At 44.8% G+C, this 14,127-nt stretch overlaps 3 protein-coding genes across 12 annotated transcripts in view; 2 read left to right on the plus strand and 1 right to left on the minus strand.

The window, feature by feature from the left end:
- Positions 1 to 4,303, plus strand: part of SLC7A6 (solute carrier family 7 member 6) — a 32,337-nt gene extending 28,034 nt beyond the window's left edge. For all 7 annotated transcript variants that reach the window (XM_061387678.1, XM_061387684.1, XM_061387683.1 and 4 more), the window contains one exon: positions 85 to 4,303. In XM_061387678.1, coding sequence (XP_061243662.1) covers positions 85 to 179 — 95 coding nt within the window. In that variant the 3' untranslated portion in view covers positions 180 to 4,303. The remainder of the gene's footprint in view (positions 1 to 84) is intronic.
- SLC7A6OS (solute carrier family 7 member 6 opposite strand) lies at positions 3,390 to 11,674 on the minus strand. The gene is made up of 5 exons (XM_061387699.1): positions 11,437 to 11,674; positions 11,031 to 11,309; positions 5,561 to 5,764; positions 4,867 to 4,987; positions 3,390 to 4,135 (listed from the first exon to the last, which is right to left on the minus strand). The coding sequence occupies exons 1-5, from the start codon at positions 11,641 to 11,643 to the stop codon at positions 4,011 to 4,013; spliced, it is 936 nt and encodes a 311-aa protein (XP_061243683.1). The 5' UTR covers positions 11,644 to 11,674; the 3' UTR covers positions 3,390 to 4,010.
- Positions 11,675 to 11,704: 30 nt separating this feature from the next.
- PRMT7 (protein arginine methyltransferase 7) overlaps positions 11,705 to 14,127 on the plus strand; it is a 116,572-nt gene continuing 114,149 nt past the window's right edge. For all 4 annotated transcript variants that reach the window (XM_061387671.1, XM_061387672.1, XM_061387673.1 and 1 more), the window contains exon 1: positions 11,705 to 11,807. The gene's annotated coding sequence lies outside the window, so the exon portion shown is untranslated. The remainder of the gene's footprint in view (positions 11,808 to 14,127) is intronic.

Raw genomic sequence — 14,127 nt, forward strand, 5'->3', positions numbered from 1 at the left:
TATGTTGTTATGTTGTTTAGATTGGGGCTGTCATTCTGTCACTGAATATCAGTTTGCTAAATTCTCTTCTCTATTTTCATTTAGCTGCTATCACCAAAGTCACCCAGAAGCTTTGCTTTTGCGTCCTGACTGAGCTAGATGTAGCTGAAGAGAGACAGGCTGAGAGGAAAACTGAGTAGAGGCCAGAAGTGATATCCCCCAAGGCCTGGAAGGCTGCTACCTGGGGCCATAGCCACCGAAGTCCAGATTACAAGACTGTGTGGACCCAACCCTTTTGTGCTAAAGGAGGGCTGTTGGCCCACATTATGTAAGGGGGCTCAGGGCTGATGGCCTGCTCAGGTGTTCACTCTCATTGGTAAGCTATGGGAGGAATCTCAGGGTCTGGGGCCAGCCTGAAGGTGGGGACTTCAGAGGGTGGTGGTGGGAGAGGACTTGGGCAGTAGGGGAATGGTGGTTCAGTTTTGTTCTGGTGAGTACAAACACTTACTTGGTGAGTTGCACTGGGGGAAGAGGGAGTGCTAGGTTAACAGCTGGGGCTGTTGGTTTCTGAATTTGACATTTGAACCAGGAGTTTCTCTGAAGGGGATGCTCTGTGGGAAGTTTTCCTCTGACCAGGTCCAAGCACCTGACTTTAGAGGTCTGAAATATTACCATTTCTTCCTCTGGTTCAGAATCCTTCCCTGGGAAGAGGGTTGTCTTCCATTATTTATTGATATTATTTAATCCAGAACACCAGTTCCAGCAAAGCATTGGTCTTCATTAATTTACAGGATGTAATAGGCTGATTGTATTTAAAAATTGAAAGTACCCCAAAGCGAGTCCCTCTGACCTTAGAGGTATCTATGTGGTGGTTGGTGAGACTCTGACCACAGATTTTTTTGCTTAGTTTTAGCACAGTCTTCTGGAAAGATTTTTTTTTTTTTTTTTACTCCTGTACCGGTTACACTTTAGTATGTAGATAGGTCACACGTTAACAATCACCTGGCTCAAGTCCAGGAAGGACAGATGAACAAATGTGGGAGTCAGAAGCCTGGTAAAACTGCTACTTTGAAGGCTAATCCTTTATTTTACTTGAGACCTTAGTTCTTTGCTGTAGTTGGTAAATCCCTGGTTTCTGGTATGAAGTCTAAGAAGGCAGAAACTGTTCTAGGATTCAGGTGAATCACTTGAATTCTTTCAGCTGACAGTGGCTTAGAGACCATTTCCGGGACCCAAGCTGACAAGTAAGTTGTTCCTCTCTGTAAGGGCTGCTATGAGGGGCTGCTGTGCAGACCCATGCAAGCCCATTGTGGTGCTAGAAGTGGTCATTTTCCTGGAAACCTCACATCAGGCTGCATCATCCTCCTTGTCCCCGACACCAGGCTTTGTTTACACTCTGAGCCACTTTGGTGTGGGTCATCTGGACACTGCAGTCCTCTTCTGCCTGCCTCCCCTTGCCTGAGGTTTGGGGGAGCTGCAGTCTCAGGAAGAGCTTGGTACTTGTGGGAACTTGTTTTCTCCCTGTGGACATCAGTGACGACTCTGGAATAAAGCTGCTTCCACCTCCACCTGGCTCTTCAGCAGACTCATGATCAGAAGCAACTAATTCTGGTGCTCAGGCTGCGCTTTAGCTCCCAGGTGTGGCCGGAGTGGTACATCTGACCTAACGGATGTTCCTTCATGGGCCACCAGGCTGCATTGGATTGGACAGCCGTCCAGTGTTGCTTCCAGAAACTCATCCTGGACCCAGAAGAACCTGCTGGCTTGGTGTGCCCCCATGGGGTTCTTGTCCTTAGGTTTTGAAATCAGTCAATGATAAAGACAGGAACTGTGAGGCAATCTACCTTTCTGAGCATTCTTCTCCACCATACTGGCCCTAGCTGCAGACAAGGGAGTGACCTTGGTCATACTTGTTCAATTAAGGCAATTTAGGGGAGAATGCTCACAGCTGCCTTTGGTTCAGGGTATGCCTCTGTGAGAACACAGGAGTACATTCCTCCCGTCATGGGTTGTGGATTTGCCTGACAACAGGGAGTCTTTTGCAAAGGCTGACTTGCCCAGACTATGTAAACATGACTCCTGTCTGACCCAAGCTGGCACCTATCCCAGGGATCCTCTGGAGCTAATCCTTTGAGTATGCTTGTCTTGAAGGATCCCCCACCCATGCTTTAATTTTCTTCACTGAAGTAAATGACCAGCTTATCTCAGGAACTTATCATCTCCCAGTGGCTGCCAGGCAAGCAAGGACCTCACGCTCTAGGTTCCCTCATACTTGCTTAGTGAGCCAGGTCACCCCCTCTCATTACTGGATGGTGACTGTGTTCTTCCCCTCTGTGTTGGATACAGACTTCTCCCAGGAACCCTTCTGAGGGAGGGAAGCCAGAGACTCCCTACAGCACTACAGCTTTGTTGTATAATTAATTTCTTCGAGGTCTTTGTTGTTGATCTCCTTCAGTCCTTCTCATGGTGTGCTAATCCTTCTGCAGTGGGTACAGTTTGTGAAGCTGTCAGCCCTTTAATATTGGCAAACTTGAAAGAGTACATAAGAGCAGTGAGCACGTTATAATAGCAGAGTGGTTTTCAATCCTTTGCTTCTATGCCTGCAGAAGACTGAGATGACTGGTATTAAACCTGGAAGTTGTTGCCTGTTGCTTGCAGCACTGAACTGCACCTTAGTGGATACTTAGGATAGGAAACCAAGTCTGTCTGTTGGTTTTATAACTGCAAGAGTAGGACAGAAGTGAATCACTTGAGGAGGTTTAACAACTTCACGTAGTTAAGAATATAGGCAAAGATGTACATAAAATAGAAAGTGAAATGGGTGGAGGTAGGATAGAAAAGTAGAAATGCTTATGAAATCTTAGAATGGGCAGGAAGACATTTCCTTGTTTATCTTCCCTTATGAGAGTAAGTCTGTGCCCCAGGGCAAGAGGGCACACCTTGAATCGAAGGTTCTGTGTATTGTTTCCCTAGACCTGTGCAACATGGTAGCTACTAGCTATAAAGAGCTAAAGTATTCAGTTCCTCCATTGCAATAATCACATTTCACATGCTCAATAGCTGTATGTGGCTAATGCACAGTGCAGATAGAGAACATATTCGTCATTACAGAATGCCATCTTAGTCAGAGTTAAGGCATTTGTGGTTTGGAAAGGAGTAGGGACAGAGTTTGCTTACAAGAGATACCAGTTTTGGTAACAATATTGGTCCTGTTGACAGCAGTTTGGTTTTGGTGACTGCTGTGACTAGTTAAAACATTTCTCAGTGGAAAGCCAAGTTTAGGATGTGCTTTGCTTTTCCTCACTTGCTTTATGTCCTCAGTGTTTGAAACTTCTCACTCCCTTTTGGCAGGTGTTAGGGGAAGCAGGGAATATGGTGGGAAAACATGTAAGACAAATTTTACTTGCTCCCAATGTTCAAAGTTTTTATTAAATACATTTACACATACCTTGTTCCTTGGCACCACTGCCAGAGGAAACAAGCAATCTTTACAAGTGTTATCAGAGTCAGGAAGCAGGGAGGTAGGGATAGCTGTTTAAAACCTCACATCACAGGCAGATTCTACTTCCTTTCCTAATGGCCGTTACTGTCCAGTCTGTGCCACTATAAGGGACTCACTGCAGCCTTTCTAGAGTCCCTCTATCAAAAGAAACTGGCTTTTACTAGAGGCAGGTAACCTAGAAAAGCCCAGGCTTAGTGCTGATAAAATAAGAGACTCTCTCCCACTTAACTGGTTTCAGCGTAGGAGGAGAATGGGAATGCTGGGAAAATGCGTGGGCCAGGAAACTTCGATTTTATAGCATTTCCCGCCTGTGGACTGCAGGGTTGATTTTGATCAAGATAAATGGGCCCTACAGATAGTAGAAAGGACATTCCCTTAGTGCATGTTTTCCCTGTGGTGGAATGGTGCTGGTGGATATGCTTTTTCCTTCCCTTTATTAGGCTAGGAGGATGCTAACTACTGTGGCGGACCCTACGGTCACAGATCCCCCAGGGGCGTGTGGTAGAACCTCGTGGTTATCACAGCATCATCAGTCTGAATCGAGGTCATGGGGGCTGTCATAGTCAAACTCCTTCTGCACATCCAAAGGGTATTTGCTCCACATTGGTGGTCTGCTGTTGTCTCTTTCTTCGCTGCTGCTGTAATTGTCAGAGCCTAGAATAAAATAATAAGAATGGGCTCTAATTGTATGGTTTTCTAAATGACCACAAAAGTCCCTTCCCTTCTCAAAAAGTTTGTTTTGTATTATAAAATACTTGCTAGAATATAGAACAATTAAAAAAGAAGCAATAAAATTCTTACCATGTAAACCAAGCCCTTTAACATTGGAGTGTTTCATCATTTCTCCCCTAAATATGGGACTTTTTAAAAAATTATAACAGTTGTAGTCATATTGCACATCTAATTTTGTTCCTTGCCACTTCCCCAGTAGAATATTCGTAGTTGAATTGTTCCTCTGTTACCAAACACTAAGAAATTCAAGGAATGGTGGTGCCAGAGCATCCTTCCTTTCTCTTCCCCGAGGTACCTAGTCTGTGTTGTTCTACTTGTAAATGCAACAATTTACAAGTATCTGAGAAAACCCTTGGACGACTCCTACTGATGAACCTCTCCAGTACTTTATTCAGAGTAGAAGGGAAAAGGACTGTTGGTAGGCAATGACAGAACTAAGGATTTGAACCTAGGCCTGACTGACATTATACCTCCAGCAGCCCCCATGGAAACACTGGTCCTTCCATCTCCTACAGCTCCAACAGCTTATGGTTGAGCTAGTGGAGCTCAAATGGCAGAAAACGAAAACCAGCTAAGACATACCTGTCAATCTTGCTCACACCTCAGTCCCAGATCACATCAATCCCTCCCCAACCAGGGCTGCTATTACCTACCTCTGGAATCTTCATCTTCGTCACTGTTCTCCTCCTCTGGGTACTCATTGCGCCAGTTATTCTCACTGTTTTCATCATCTTCATCATCATAAATGTCCTCTGGTTGTTGATCATCATTCACCTGCACATCTCAACACAAATGTGAGTGTAAGTCAAAACCTCTAAAGGTATGCTCTGAGGGAAGCTATTAGCAGACCAACTTGGAGAGACGTCGTTTAAGGGTGATGTGTGAAAAAGAGAAAACAGAGCAGTCTGCTAGTGGCTATAGTAACCTCTGCTGCTGCTGCTGCTGCTAAGTCACTTCAGTCGTGTCCGACTCTGTGTGACCCCTTAGACGGCAGCCTACCAGGCTGCCCCGTCCCTGGGGTTCTACAGGCAAGAACACTGGAGTGGGTTGCCATTTCCTTCTCCAATGCATGAAAGTGAAAAGTGAAAGGTGAAAGTGAAGTTGCTCAGTCGTGTCCGACTCCCAGCGACCCCATGGACTGCAGCCCACCAGGCTCTTCCATCCATGGGATTTTCCAGGCAAGAATACTGTAGTGGGGTGCCATTGCCTTCTCCGATAGTAACCTCAGGCATTTATAATAAATTTTTCCTTTTAAGCAAGGGTAAGAACAATGATCAGGAATAGAACCTAGGGAGGCAAAGCATGTGATTGGGTAATAAGCTTAGGCTGCTTCGTGGGGCCCCTTACCAACTCCCACTCGTGGCTGTAGGGCTGCACAGAGAGGATGTTCTCAATCCATCCTGGAGTCGCCCTTTCCAAACAGTAAATGTCATACACAAAGTCGTCCTTTTGTTCCTTCTGATGCCCAGAACTTGGTCCACATTGAGATACATTCAACCCCTCACGGATCAACTCTACACAGTTGCAGAGGATCACATCTGGGTCAGATTTCTGTAAAGAGAACAGGAGATGATACATGTATAACCTAAAACATGGATGTCCCAAGAGGAGGAACCTAAGAGCTTGGTGAAGGAGGCCTTCCTGCAGTTCTACGTTGAATTCAAGATTCTTATCCCCATGGCCAACTAGTCTTTTTTCATTTATCTATGAAATAAAAAAACAGTCTATAAAATTAACATGTAGTATTACTTTTAAGGGAGAAGCTCACAAGATAGTTGCCTAGTCTTCTGTGGGTTGACACAAGAGAGCCCAAAGGAACACTAGAGGAAGGGGAGAGCCAGCACAAGTGGTTCATCTCACCCCAGGCTCTGCTTCTGCAGGTCTTCTCTGAGTTCCTTTGGTATGATGTTCTCCCTTTGGAGATCCACAGGCCCACTGCAGCGCCCCTATGGTTGACAGTCAAATGGGTCTGTATTTTGTGTGGCCACCTCTAGGGGCATAAGGGCGTTTCTTGGTACCTGGTGACTAGTACCAGCCATCACCCACCACTAGCTTGCTCACACTGACATCCTGCTTTTGCTCACAAACTAGGAGGGGACTCGATAATCCTTTTTCTGATAGTTTGAGAGATGTACTGCCCCAGAACAGAACTTGCCCAGGTAAGATGTGCTCCAGTGGCAAGAGGCTGTGTTATCCAGGGTCAGATCAGATCAGATCAGTCGCTCAGTCGTGTCCGACTCTTTGCGACCCCATGAATCGCAGCACGCCAGGCCTCCCTGTCCAACACCAACTCCCGAAATTCACCGAGACTCAGGTCCATGAAGTCAGTGATGCCATCCAGCCATCTCATCCTCTGTCGTCCCCTTCTCCTCTTGCCCCCAATCCCTCCCAGCATCAGAGTCTTTTCCAATGAGTCAACTCTTCACATGAGGTGGCCAAAGTACTGGAGTTTCAGCTTTAGCAGTGTTCCTTCCAAAGAACACCCAGGACTGATCTCCTTCAGAATGGACTGGTTAGATCTCCTTGCAGTCCAAGGGACTCTTAAGAGTCTTCTCCAACACCACAGTCCAACACCACAGTTCAAAAGCATCAATTCTTTGGCACTCAGCCTTCTTCACAGTCCAACTCTCAAATCCATACGTGATCACAGGAAAAACCATAGCCTTGACTAGACAAACCTTTGTTGGCAAAGTACTGTCTCTGCTTTTGAATATGCTATCTAGGTTGGTCATAACTTTCCTTCCAAGGAGTAAGCGTCTTTTAATTTCATGGCTGCAGTCACCATCTGCAGTGATTTTGGAGCCCAGAAAAATAAAGTCTGACACTGTTTCCACTGTTTCCCCATCTATTTCCCATGAAGTGATGGGACCGGATGCCATGATCTTTGTTTTCTGAATGCTGAGCTTTAAGCCAACTTTTTCACTCTCCACTTTCACTTTCATCAAGAGGCTTTTGAGTTTCTCTTCACTTTCTGCCATAAGGTTGGTGTCATCTGCATATCTGAGGTTATTGATATTTCTCCCGGCAATCTTGATTCCAGCTTGTGTTTCTTCCAGTCCAGCGTTTCTCATGACGTACTCTGCATATAAGTTAAATAAACAGGGTGACAACATACAGCCTTGACGTACTCCTTTTCCTATTTGGAACCAGTCTGTTGGTCCATGTCCAGTTCTAACTGTTGCTTCCTGACCTGCATACAAATTTCTCAAGAGGCAGATCAGGTGGTCTGGTATTCCCATCTCTTTCAGAATTTCCCACAGTTTATTGTGATCCACACACTCAAAGGCTTTGGCATAGTCAATAAAGCAGAAATAGATGTTTTTCTGGAACTCTCTTGCTTTTTCCATGATCCAGCGGATGTTGGCAATTTGATCTCTGGTTCCTCTGCCTTTGTAGCATGGGTTAATTTGGAAACGAGAGGGACATGCTGCAAGTCACTCTTGACGGGTTCACCACTGAGAGTTGTACAGCTCAAACCAAACACCATATGGGGGGAAGAGGGTGTGTCCCATGGTGAAGGCAGATAGAGGGAGAGCAATGTTCTCATCATTTACAAGCTGTACAGCTCAAACCAAACACCATATGGGGGGGAAGAGGGTGTGCCCCATGGTCAAGGCAGATAAAGGGAGAGCAATGTTCTCATCTTTTACAAGCTAAACAGAATTCTTCCTTGTTCTAAAGTTAAGAAGAACTAGACATGTCAGGTTTTGTGAAGACTCTTGACCAACCTCAAAGCTGTTTACAAGAAAAGTTCTGACTAACTCACAAGTCCACAGACCTCAGTTCAACAACTTATGCAGCCATTAAATATTAAAAAAAAAATTTACAGAAGTTAGCAAAACAAAAGTGCTAGACAAAAAAATAAACCAGTTTTGTTCCAATTATCTTTGGGATGGGGGTAAAATGAATGCATTTTCTCCTACTTTATTTTTTGGGGCTACACCTGACCAGGGATTGAACCCACACCCCCTGCAGTAGAAGCAAGGAGTCTTAACACTGCACTGCCACCCCTCCCTTTATTTTGCTTTCTTTTCTTCATAAAAGAAAAAAAAATTTTAATCTAGTCTATGTATTTCTTTACCTATATTTGCAATTATGCTACATTCTGTTGTTAAAGTATTTTCCCATCTTGCCAGTCTTCATGGTTACCAATTTAGTGGTCTAATCAGTTGTATATGTCAGTTTCTATACATAATTGTTAGCCTCCATACACAGCACTATGATGAACGTGTCATTTCTTGCATTTGAAAAATGGAGATAAGAATACCTACCTTATATGGTTTTTGTGAGGATAAAATGAGTTAAAGTAAAAAAAAAAAAAAAAAGAACCTAGCATAGTACTGGACACATTACTTAGTATACAAACAGTAGCTTTTGTTAATACCATAGCTATTTGCTTCTGTGGAATTATTTCCCTAGGATAAATCCTGGGGGTGAGATTGCTATCACCAATTTTAAATTTTCTTTACATTTCTGGATGGCTTTAGAGTGCAAACAATAAAAATAGTTTGAAAAATAGGCTCCAATGTATTTTTAGGATGCTTGATATTACTGTAAAGCCCAAAGGCTTGCATAAATTTTAAGCACTACAATCATGTACAGTTTTAATCAGAGCCTCGCCAACAGTGCTATCAGCAACTCTTTTCCCAGTCATCTAGTAAGCATAAAACCTCGTGTGCTTTCTGTTTAAATTTATGTTTTTTAATAATCTGCAAACATTTTTGATGTGTTTATAGTTTGTACTGCATTGTCGGGAAAACCTGTGTTCAGATCCTTCCTAGCTTATCTACTAATTTTTCTTAGATTATTTAATGGGCTATTTAACTGACTTGATTCCACTGAACATGGGTTCACTTTTAAAATGTGTAACTTATGACACGGTCTGGAATTAGTTTTGGTAAAACAGATGGCTATCATGTCCAGGTATACTAGTAATACAATTAAATATTTTTTGCTTGATATATTTTAAATTTAAATTTCATTTGGGGGGGCTTCCCTGGTGCCTCAGTGGTAAAGAACCTGCCTGCCAATGCAGGAGACATGGGTTCAATACCTGTTACATGAAGATCACACATGCCTTGGAGTAACTAAGCCTGTGAGCCACAACTACTGAGCTTGTGCTCTACAGCCTGGGAGCTGCAACTTCTGAGTCCACGTGTTGCAACTACTGAAGCTCGTGTGCCCTACAGCCTGTGCTCTGCAACAAGCCAAGCCACCACAATGAGAAGATCGTGCACTGCAACTAGGGGGTAGCCCCCACTCACTGCAACTAGAGAAAAGCCCAGGCAGCAACAAAGACCCAACATAGCCAAAAACTATTTTGTTTGTTTTTCATTTTTTAAACTTCAGAAACCATTAAAAAGAATGATATTTGAAAAATGTTTATCAAGAGAAGGCATACCTTAGATTGAGAATTTTCTATTTCTCTGGTCTTATGCATGTAGTTGACTTTGTTTTTTGGAAGTGAGGTACTAATTTAGAAAATGTAATTAGTAGAAAGTGACACTGAATTAAATGTGAGGAAGATTTGCGTTCTAATCCTAAATCTGCCTCAAACTTGGTATGCTACCCAGGCCTGGTCCTTTAATCTCTCTTTGATGAGTTTTCCCATCTGCTTTATTTTTACATTGGTCAAAATCTCCAGCGATTCCCCATCTCAGGGTGAAAGGCAAGGTGTCCTTTCAAGTACTGACCTGAAAGGATCTAGCAGATACCCTCTTCCAAAATTCCTTACTATCTTCTCCCAACTCATTGGGCACCAGGCACATTGACCTTGCAAACATCAGACAAATTTGGCTTCTGGGTCTCTGCACTTACAGCTCCTCGGTATGGAATCCCTTTCCCCAAGACATCTGCAGTGCCCAGCCATTCACCTCCTTCAAGTCTTCACTCAAAAGTCATCTCAGTGAAAATGACACTGAAATGGGACCACACTTTTCCTTTTTTCTTTGCCCCTTTTATGGCCCATATCACCATGTGATCAGATCAGATCAGTCGCTCAGTCGTGTCCAACTCTTTGCGACCCCGTGAATCGAAGCCCACCAGGCCACCCGGTCCATCACCAACTCCCGGAGTTCACTGAGACTCATGTCCATCGAGTCAGTGATGCCATCCAGCCATCTCATCCTCTATCATCCCCTTCTCCTCCTGCCCCCAATCCCTCCCAGCATCAGAGTCTTTTCCAATGAGTCAACTCTTCGCATGAGGTGGCACAAGTACTGGAGTTTCAGCTTTAGCATCATTCCTTCCAAAGAAATCCCAGGGCTGATCTCCTTCAGAATGGACTGGTTGGATCTCCTTGCAGTCCAAGGGACTCTCAAGAGTCTTCTCCAACACCACAGTTCAAAAGCATCAATTCTTCGGCGCTCAGCCTTCTTCACAGTCTGATGAACTATGGAATGAGGTTCGTGACATTGTACAGGAGACAGGGATCAAGACCATCCCCAAGGAAAAGAAATGCAAAAAATCAAAATGGCTGTCTGGGGAGGCCTTACAAATAGCTGTGAAAAGAAGAGAAGCGAAAAGCAAAGGAGAAAAGGAAAGATATAAACACCATGTGATATCGAATTTATATGTTTGATGTTTCTCTTCTCCACCTGCATGCTGGGTCCTCATTGCTGTACCTACAAAACCTAAGAATCATACTTGGCACAGAGTGGGCGCTGAGTAAATGTTGAGTGGATAACCTAACCTGAAAATTGTGGCTATCAAGCTGGGTGGATCATCCATCACTAAAGTGAGGCCACGTGTACCCTCTTTAACTGTGTGCTGACTTTGCGCAGAGAAGCCCAGAGGTCGACTCTGGGGCTGTACTCACTTTGCAGGAGATCGCGGCGGCGGCGACCTCTGCATCTTCTTCGTGGACCAGGTCTAATAGCTGAAAGTTTGCGTCGTCGGCGGCTTTTGCGGTTCCTGACGCATCCTCGGACTCCAAGCTGTCCGAGGGAATTCCCGAGGATCGGCGGCTAAAGACTACTCTGTAGCGGCCTTCCTGTCGGATCTCCCGAGCAGAAGCGCGGAGATGATGGCGGATACGTTGCTGGCTGCCCTGGGACGGGCGCAGGGCGGCCCGCAGGAGCGGCTGGACTGGCTCCTCCTAGGGTTGGGGAGAAGTAGAGGTGTGGGGCGGCATAAACAGGGGTTGGTGAAAGGGTCACGGATAAGGATGCACCCCAGCTGTACCCTAAGATCCCTTTCATAGCGCCTCCTTCCCGGCCCAATACCTGTGAGCGCACGGTGGCCACCAACTGGAAGACATTATTTTCTGCTGCTCTCTCCAGACCCTCTGGAGACGTCTCTGGAGTTTCCAATTCAACTGCACTGGAGCGGAGGCGTTTACAAGCGAGGACCAAAGCCTCGGCGGGCTCTGTGCCGAGCTTCCGCTTCACCCGGAGAACAGCTGTACTTCCAGCCTCCATAGCGGCTGCCATGGAGCACTGTGGGAACGTGTTGGGTGTGACGGAAGAGCTCTTCAGTTCCGCTTCCGGGCCCGCCCCCGGCACACTCAGAGAGTCTAGGGAGGTCCCGCCCTCCCACGCCTGTAGAGGCAAGATGGCGGTGACGGAAGAAGTGAATGGAGCTGTTCCCGCGTCGGGTGAGACGCTGGACGGGTTGGGAAGGTGGGGTCGCGGTTGAAGGCTCGAATGCAGCCAGAAACGTACTCAGCCCACGGCCTCGGTCGTACTTGAACACTGAGGTATACACCTCTTCGGGACTCCGAAGGAACTTCTAGAGTCCGCATGGGGAGGCTCAGAGCTCCCGAACGGCGGTAGTGCGGGTTTCTAGGGGGTCCCCGCCTCTGCCATTCAGTCGGGTAATTGCTTCTAGTTTGGCTTGTGACTGAGCACCTTCGCGGGGAGTACCTGGCGCCTCCTCTCAGCGACAGAGACCCGCACGTCAGTCTTTCGGAGCTTCAGCTATCGCACCCTTGACTGGTCCATGGTCCCCTGGTTCATAGGTCTTTCCCAGTCACAGTGTTCTCAGTAGTTGGAAACCAGTCTGTTTACCACACATTGGTCAGAGAGTCCCTGTAAAAGCGTACACCCACCGTTTGTTGTTCAGTCGCTCGGTCGTGTCCGACTCTTTGCGACACCCGCCGTAGATACTCCTTTGCTTAAAACCGTTGAGTGGCTCTCAGTGTACCTAGAACAAAATCAAAACACCTTTCCAAAGTCAGCATGGCACAACGGTTTGCAGAAGCCCACATGCCTAATCTCCTATCATTTCTTCTGCTCAAAGTGCTTCAGTCACTCAGACTTTTGTAACTCTGCACCTAATTCTTGACATTTTACGTCCTGTTTTTGGAAAAGTTGGGGTAAGGATTCCTGAAATATGAGCACTACACTATCATAGCTTTTAACCCCGCTTATCTTTCAGGCCTCAATTTAGATGCTATTTTCCTCAGAGAACCTTTTCATAACTTTGTTATTCTCTTTCATAGCACCCTATGCATTTCCTTTCTTGCCCTCAAGTAGTCTGTAATTATTTTATTTACTCTCTCTTATTAGGATCTATAAATTCTTGGAGGACAAGAACCTCCTTTCTCTTTATGGTAGTCCTCCAGTCCTAATACAGTACCTGGCATACAGAAGGTGCCTGGTAAATTTTGAGTGACTGAACCAGAGGTCTACTCTGAAATCTGACTAGTAAAGCAATTAGGGCTTGGCAGTTGATTTCCATCCTCTCCTTGTAAATAACCATGTGATTACACAGCTCTTGGAGAATGAGGAGGAGATTAGAGTATCCTGAATCTAGATTGTGGGCTCCTTCTGGGAGAGAGGATAAGGCATAGTAATACATGAGGAGATTCATGTGTGGAAGATACGTAGTGTTCACCCAGAGAGGTTACAGGACATAGTTTCTGTCCTCAAGCATTTGTTTAGATTTATATGAAACCAGTGACTTCTCTACAGTTCTGAAAAGACACTGTGGTCCTAGTTACAGCCTCTGCAACATCATAGATGAAAAGAGAATTCCATAAATTACAATACTTTACTTCCCCTTAACCTTTAAGTGACTTCACGATTGATTACATGTGGACCAGAGGATAAGGGTTTTAGGAATCTCCACAATATGGACCCCATCAACATGTTTGACTTCTTGTTCAATGGAACTTCAGGTTAATTTATTAGTTCACTGTGCATGATTTTTTAAGCCTCTCTAATCTGGTGGAGTACTTTCTCCCTCCCTTCCCCCATCTAAATCCTACCCATCTTTTAAACTTCTTTCTACTACAGCATTTGTTGGAAGTGTTTTCTAAAGCATATTACAGATTATGGTAGTTCTAGATACTCTCCCTTTTAATGACATTAGCTTATGAGATATGTAGAGCTGATTCTAGCAGTGCTTTTCAAGCTGTAGGTTGAAACCCTTTGGTGAGTTATTAAAACAATTCAGTGGATTATGACCTGCATGACAAATAAAAATTAAATAGAGTGGACTATATCAGAGGGTCTTGCCTACATGAAGACTAAGTAATTGTTTTGTGAAACTTTATATTCCGTGTGTGTGTTGTGTCTCAAGGTAAAATATATTTCTTACTGGGGTTGTCAGAAAGCTTGATAACCACTAAATTAGAGACTAGATATACTGAAGTAGAGTTTTGCTGAAGGACTAATTGACTACTTTGAACCAGGCTAGTGACTGAGTCTTTTCAGAAAAGATTGTTACCCATCCTCTAGTATAAGAATTCAGTGTTTACTTAGTTTAGATGACTTCAGAAGAAAGTCAGTAACTCTGGCCAGTAAAATGCCTTACAAATGTTTAGGGTCTTGCGGAGTGGGCATTCTTTTTAAAGTTTACAGATGATGGATCAGTGCTTATCAAGAAATGAAGGAAAAGGTAGAACACTTACTGTTTTTTGAATAATAAGAGGGAGGGCACTGTGAGAGGCCATGTTTGCTGAGAAGAACCTT

This window comes from Bos javanicus, chromosome 18 (genome assembly GCF_032452875.1).
Source record: "Bos javanicus breed banteng chromosome 18, ARS-OSU_banteng_1.0, whole genome shotgun sequence".
NCBI lineage: Eukaryota > Metazoa > Chordata > Mammalia > Artiodactyla > Bovidae > Bos > Bos javanicus.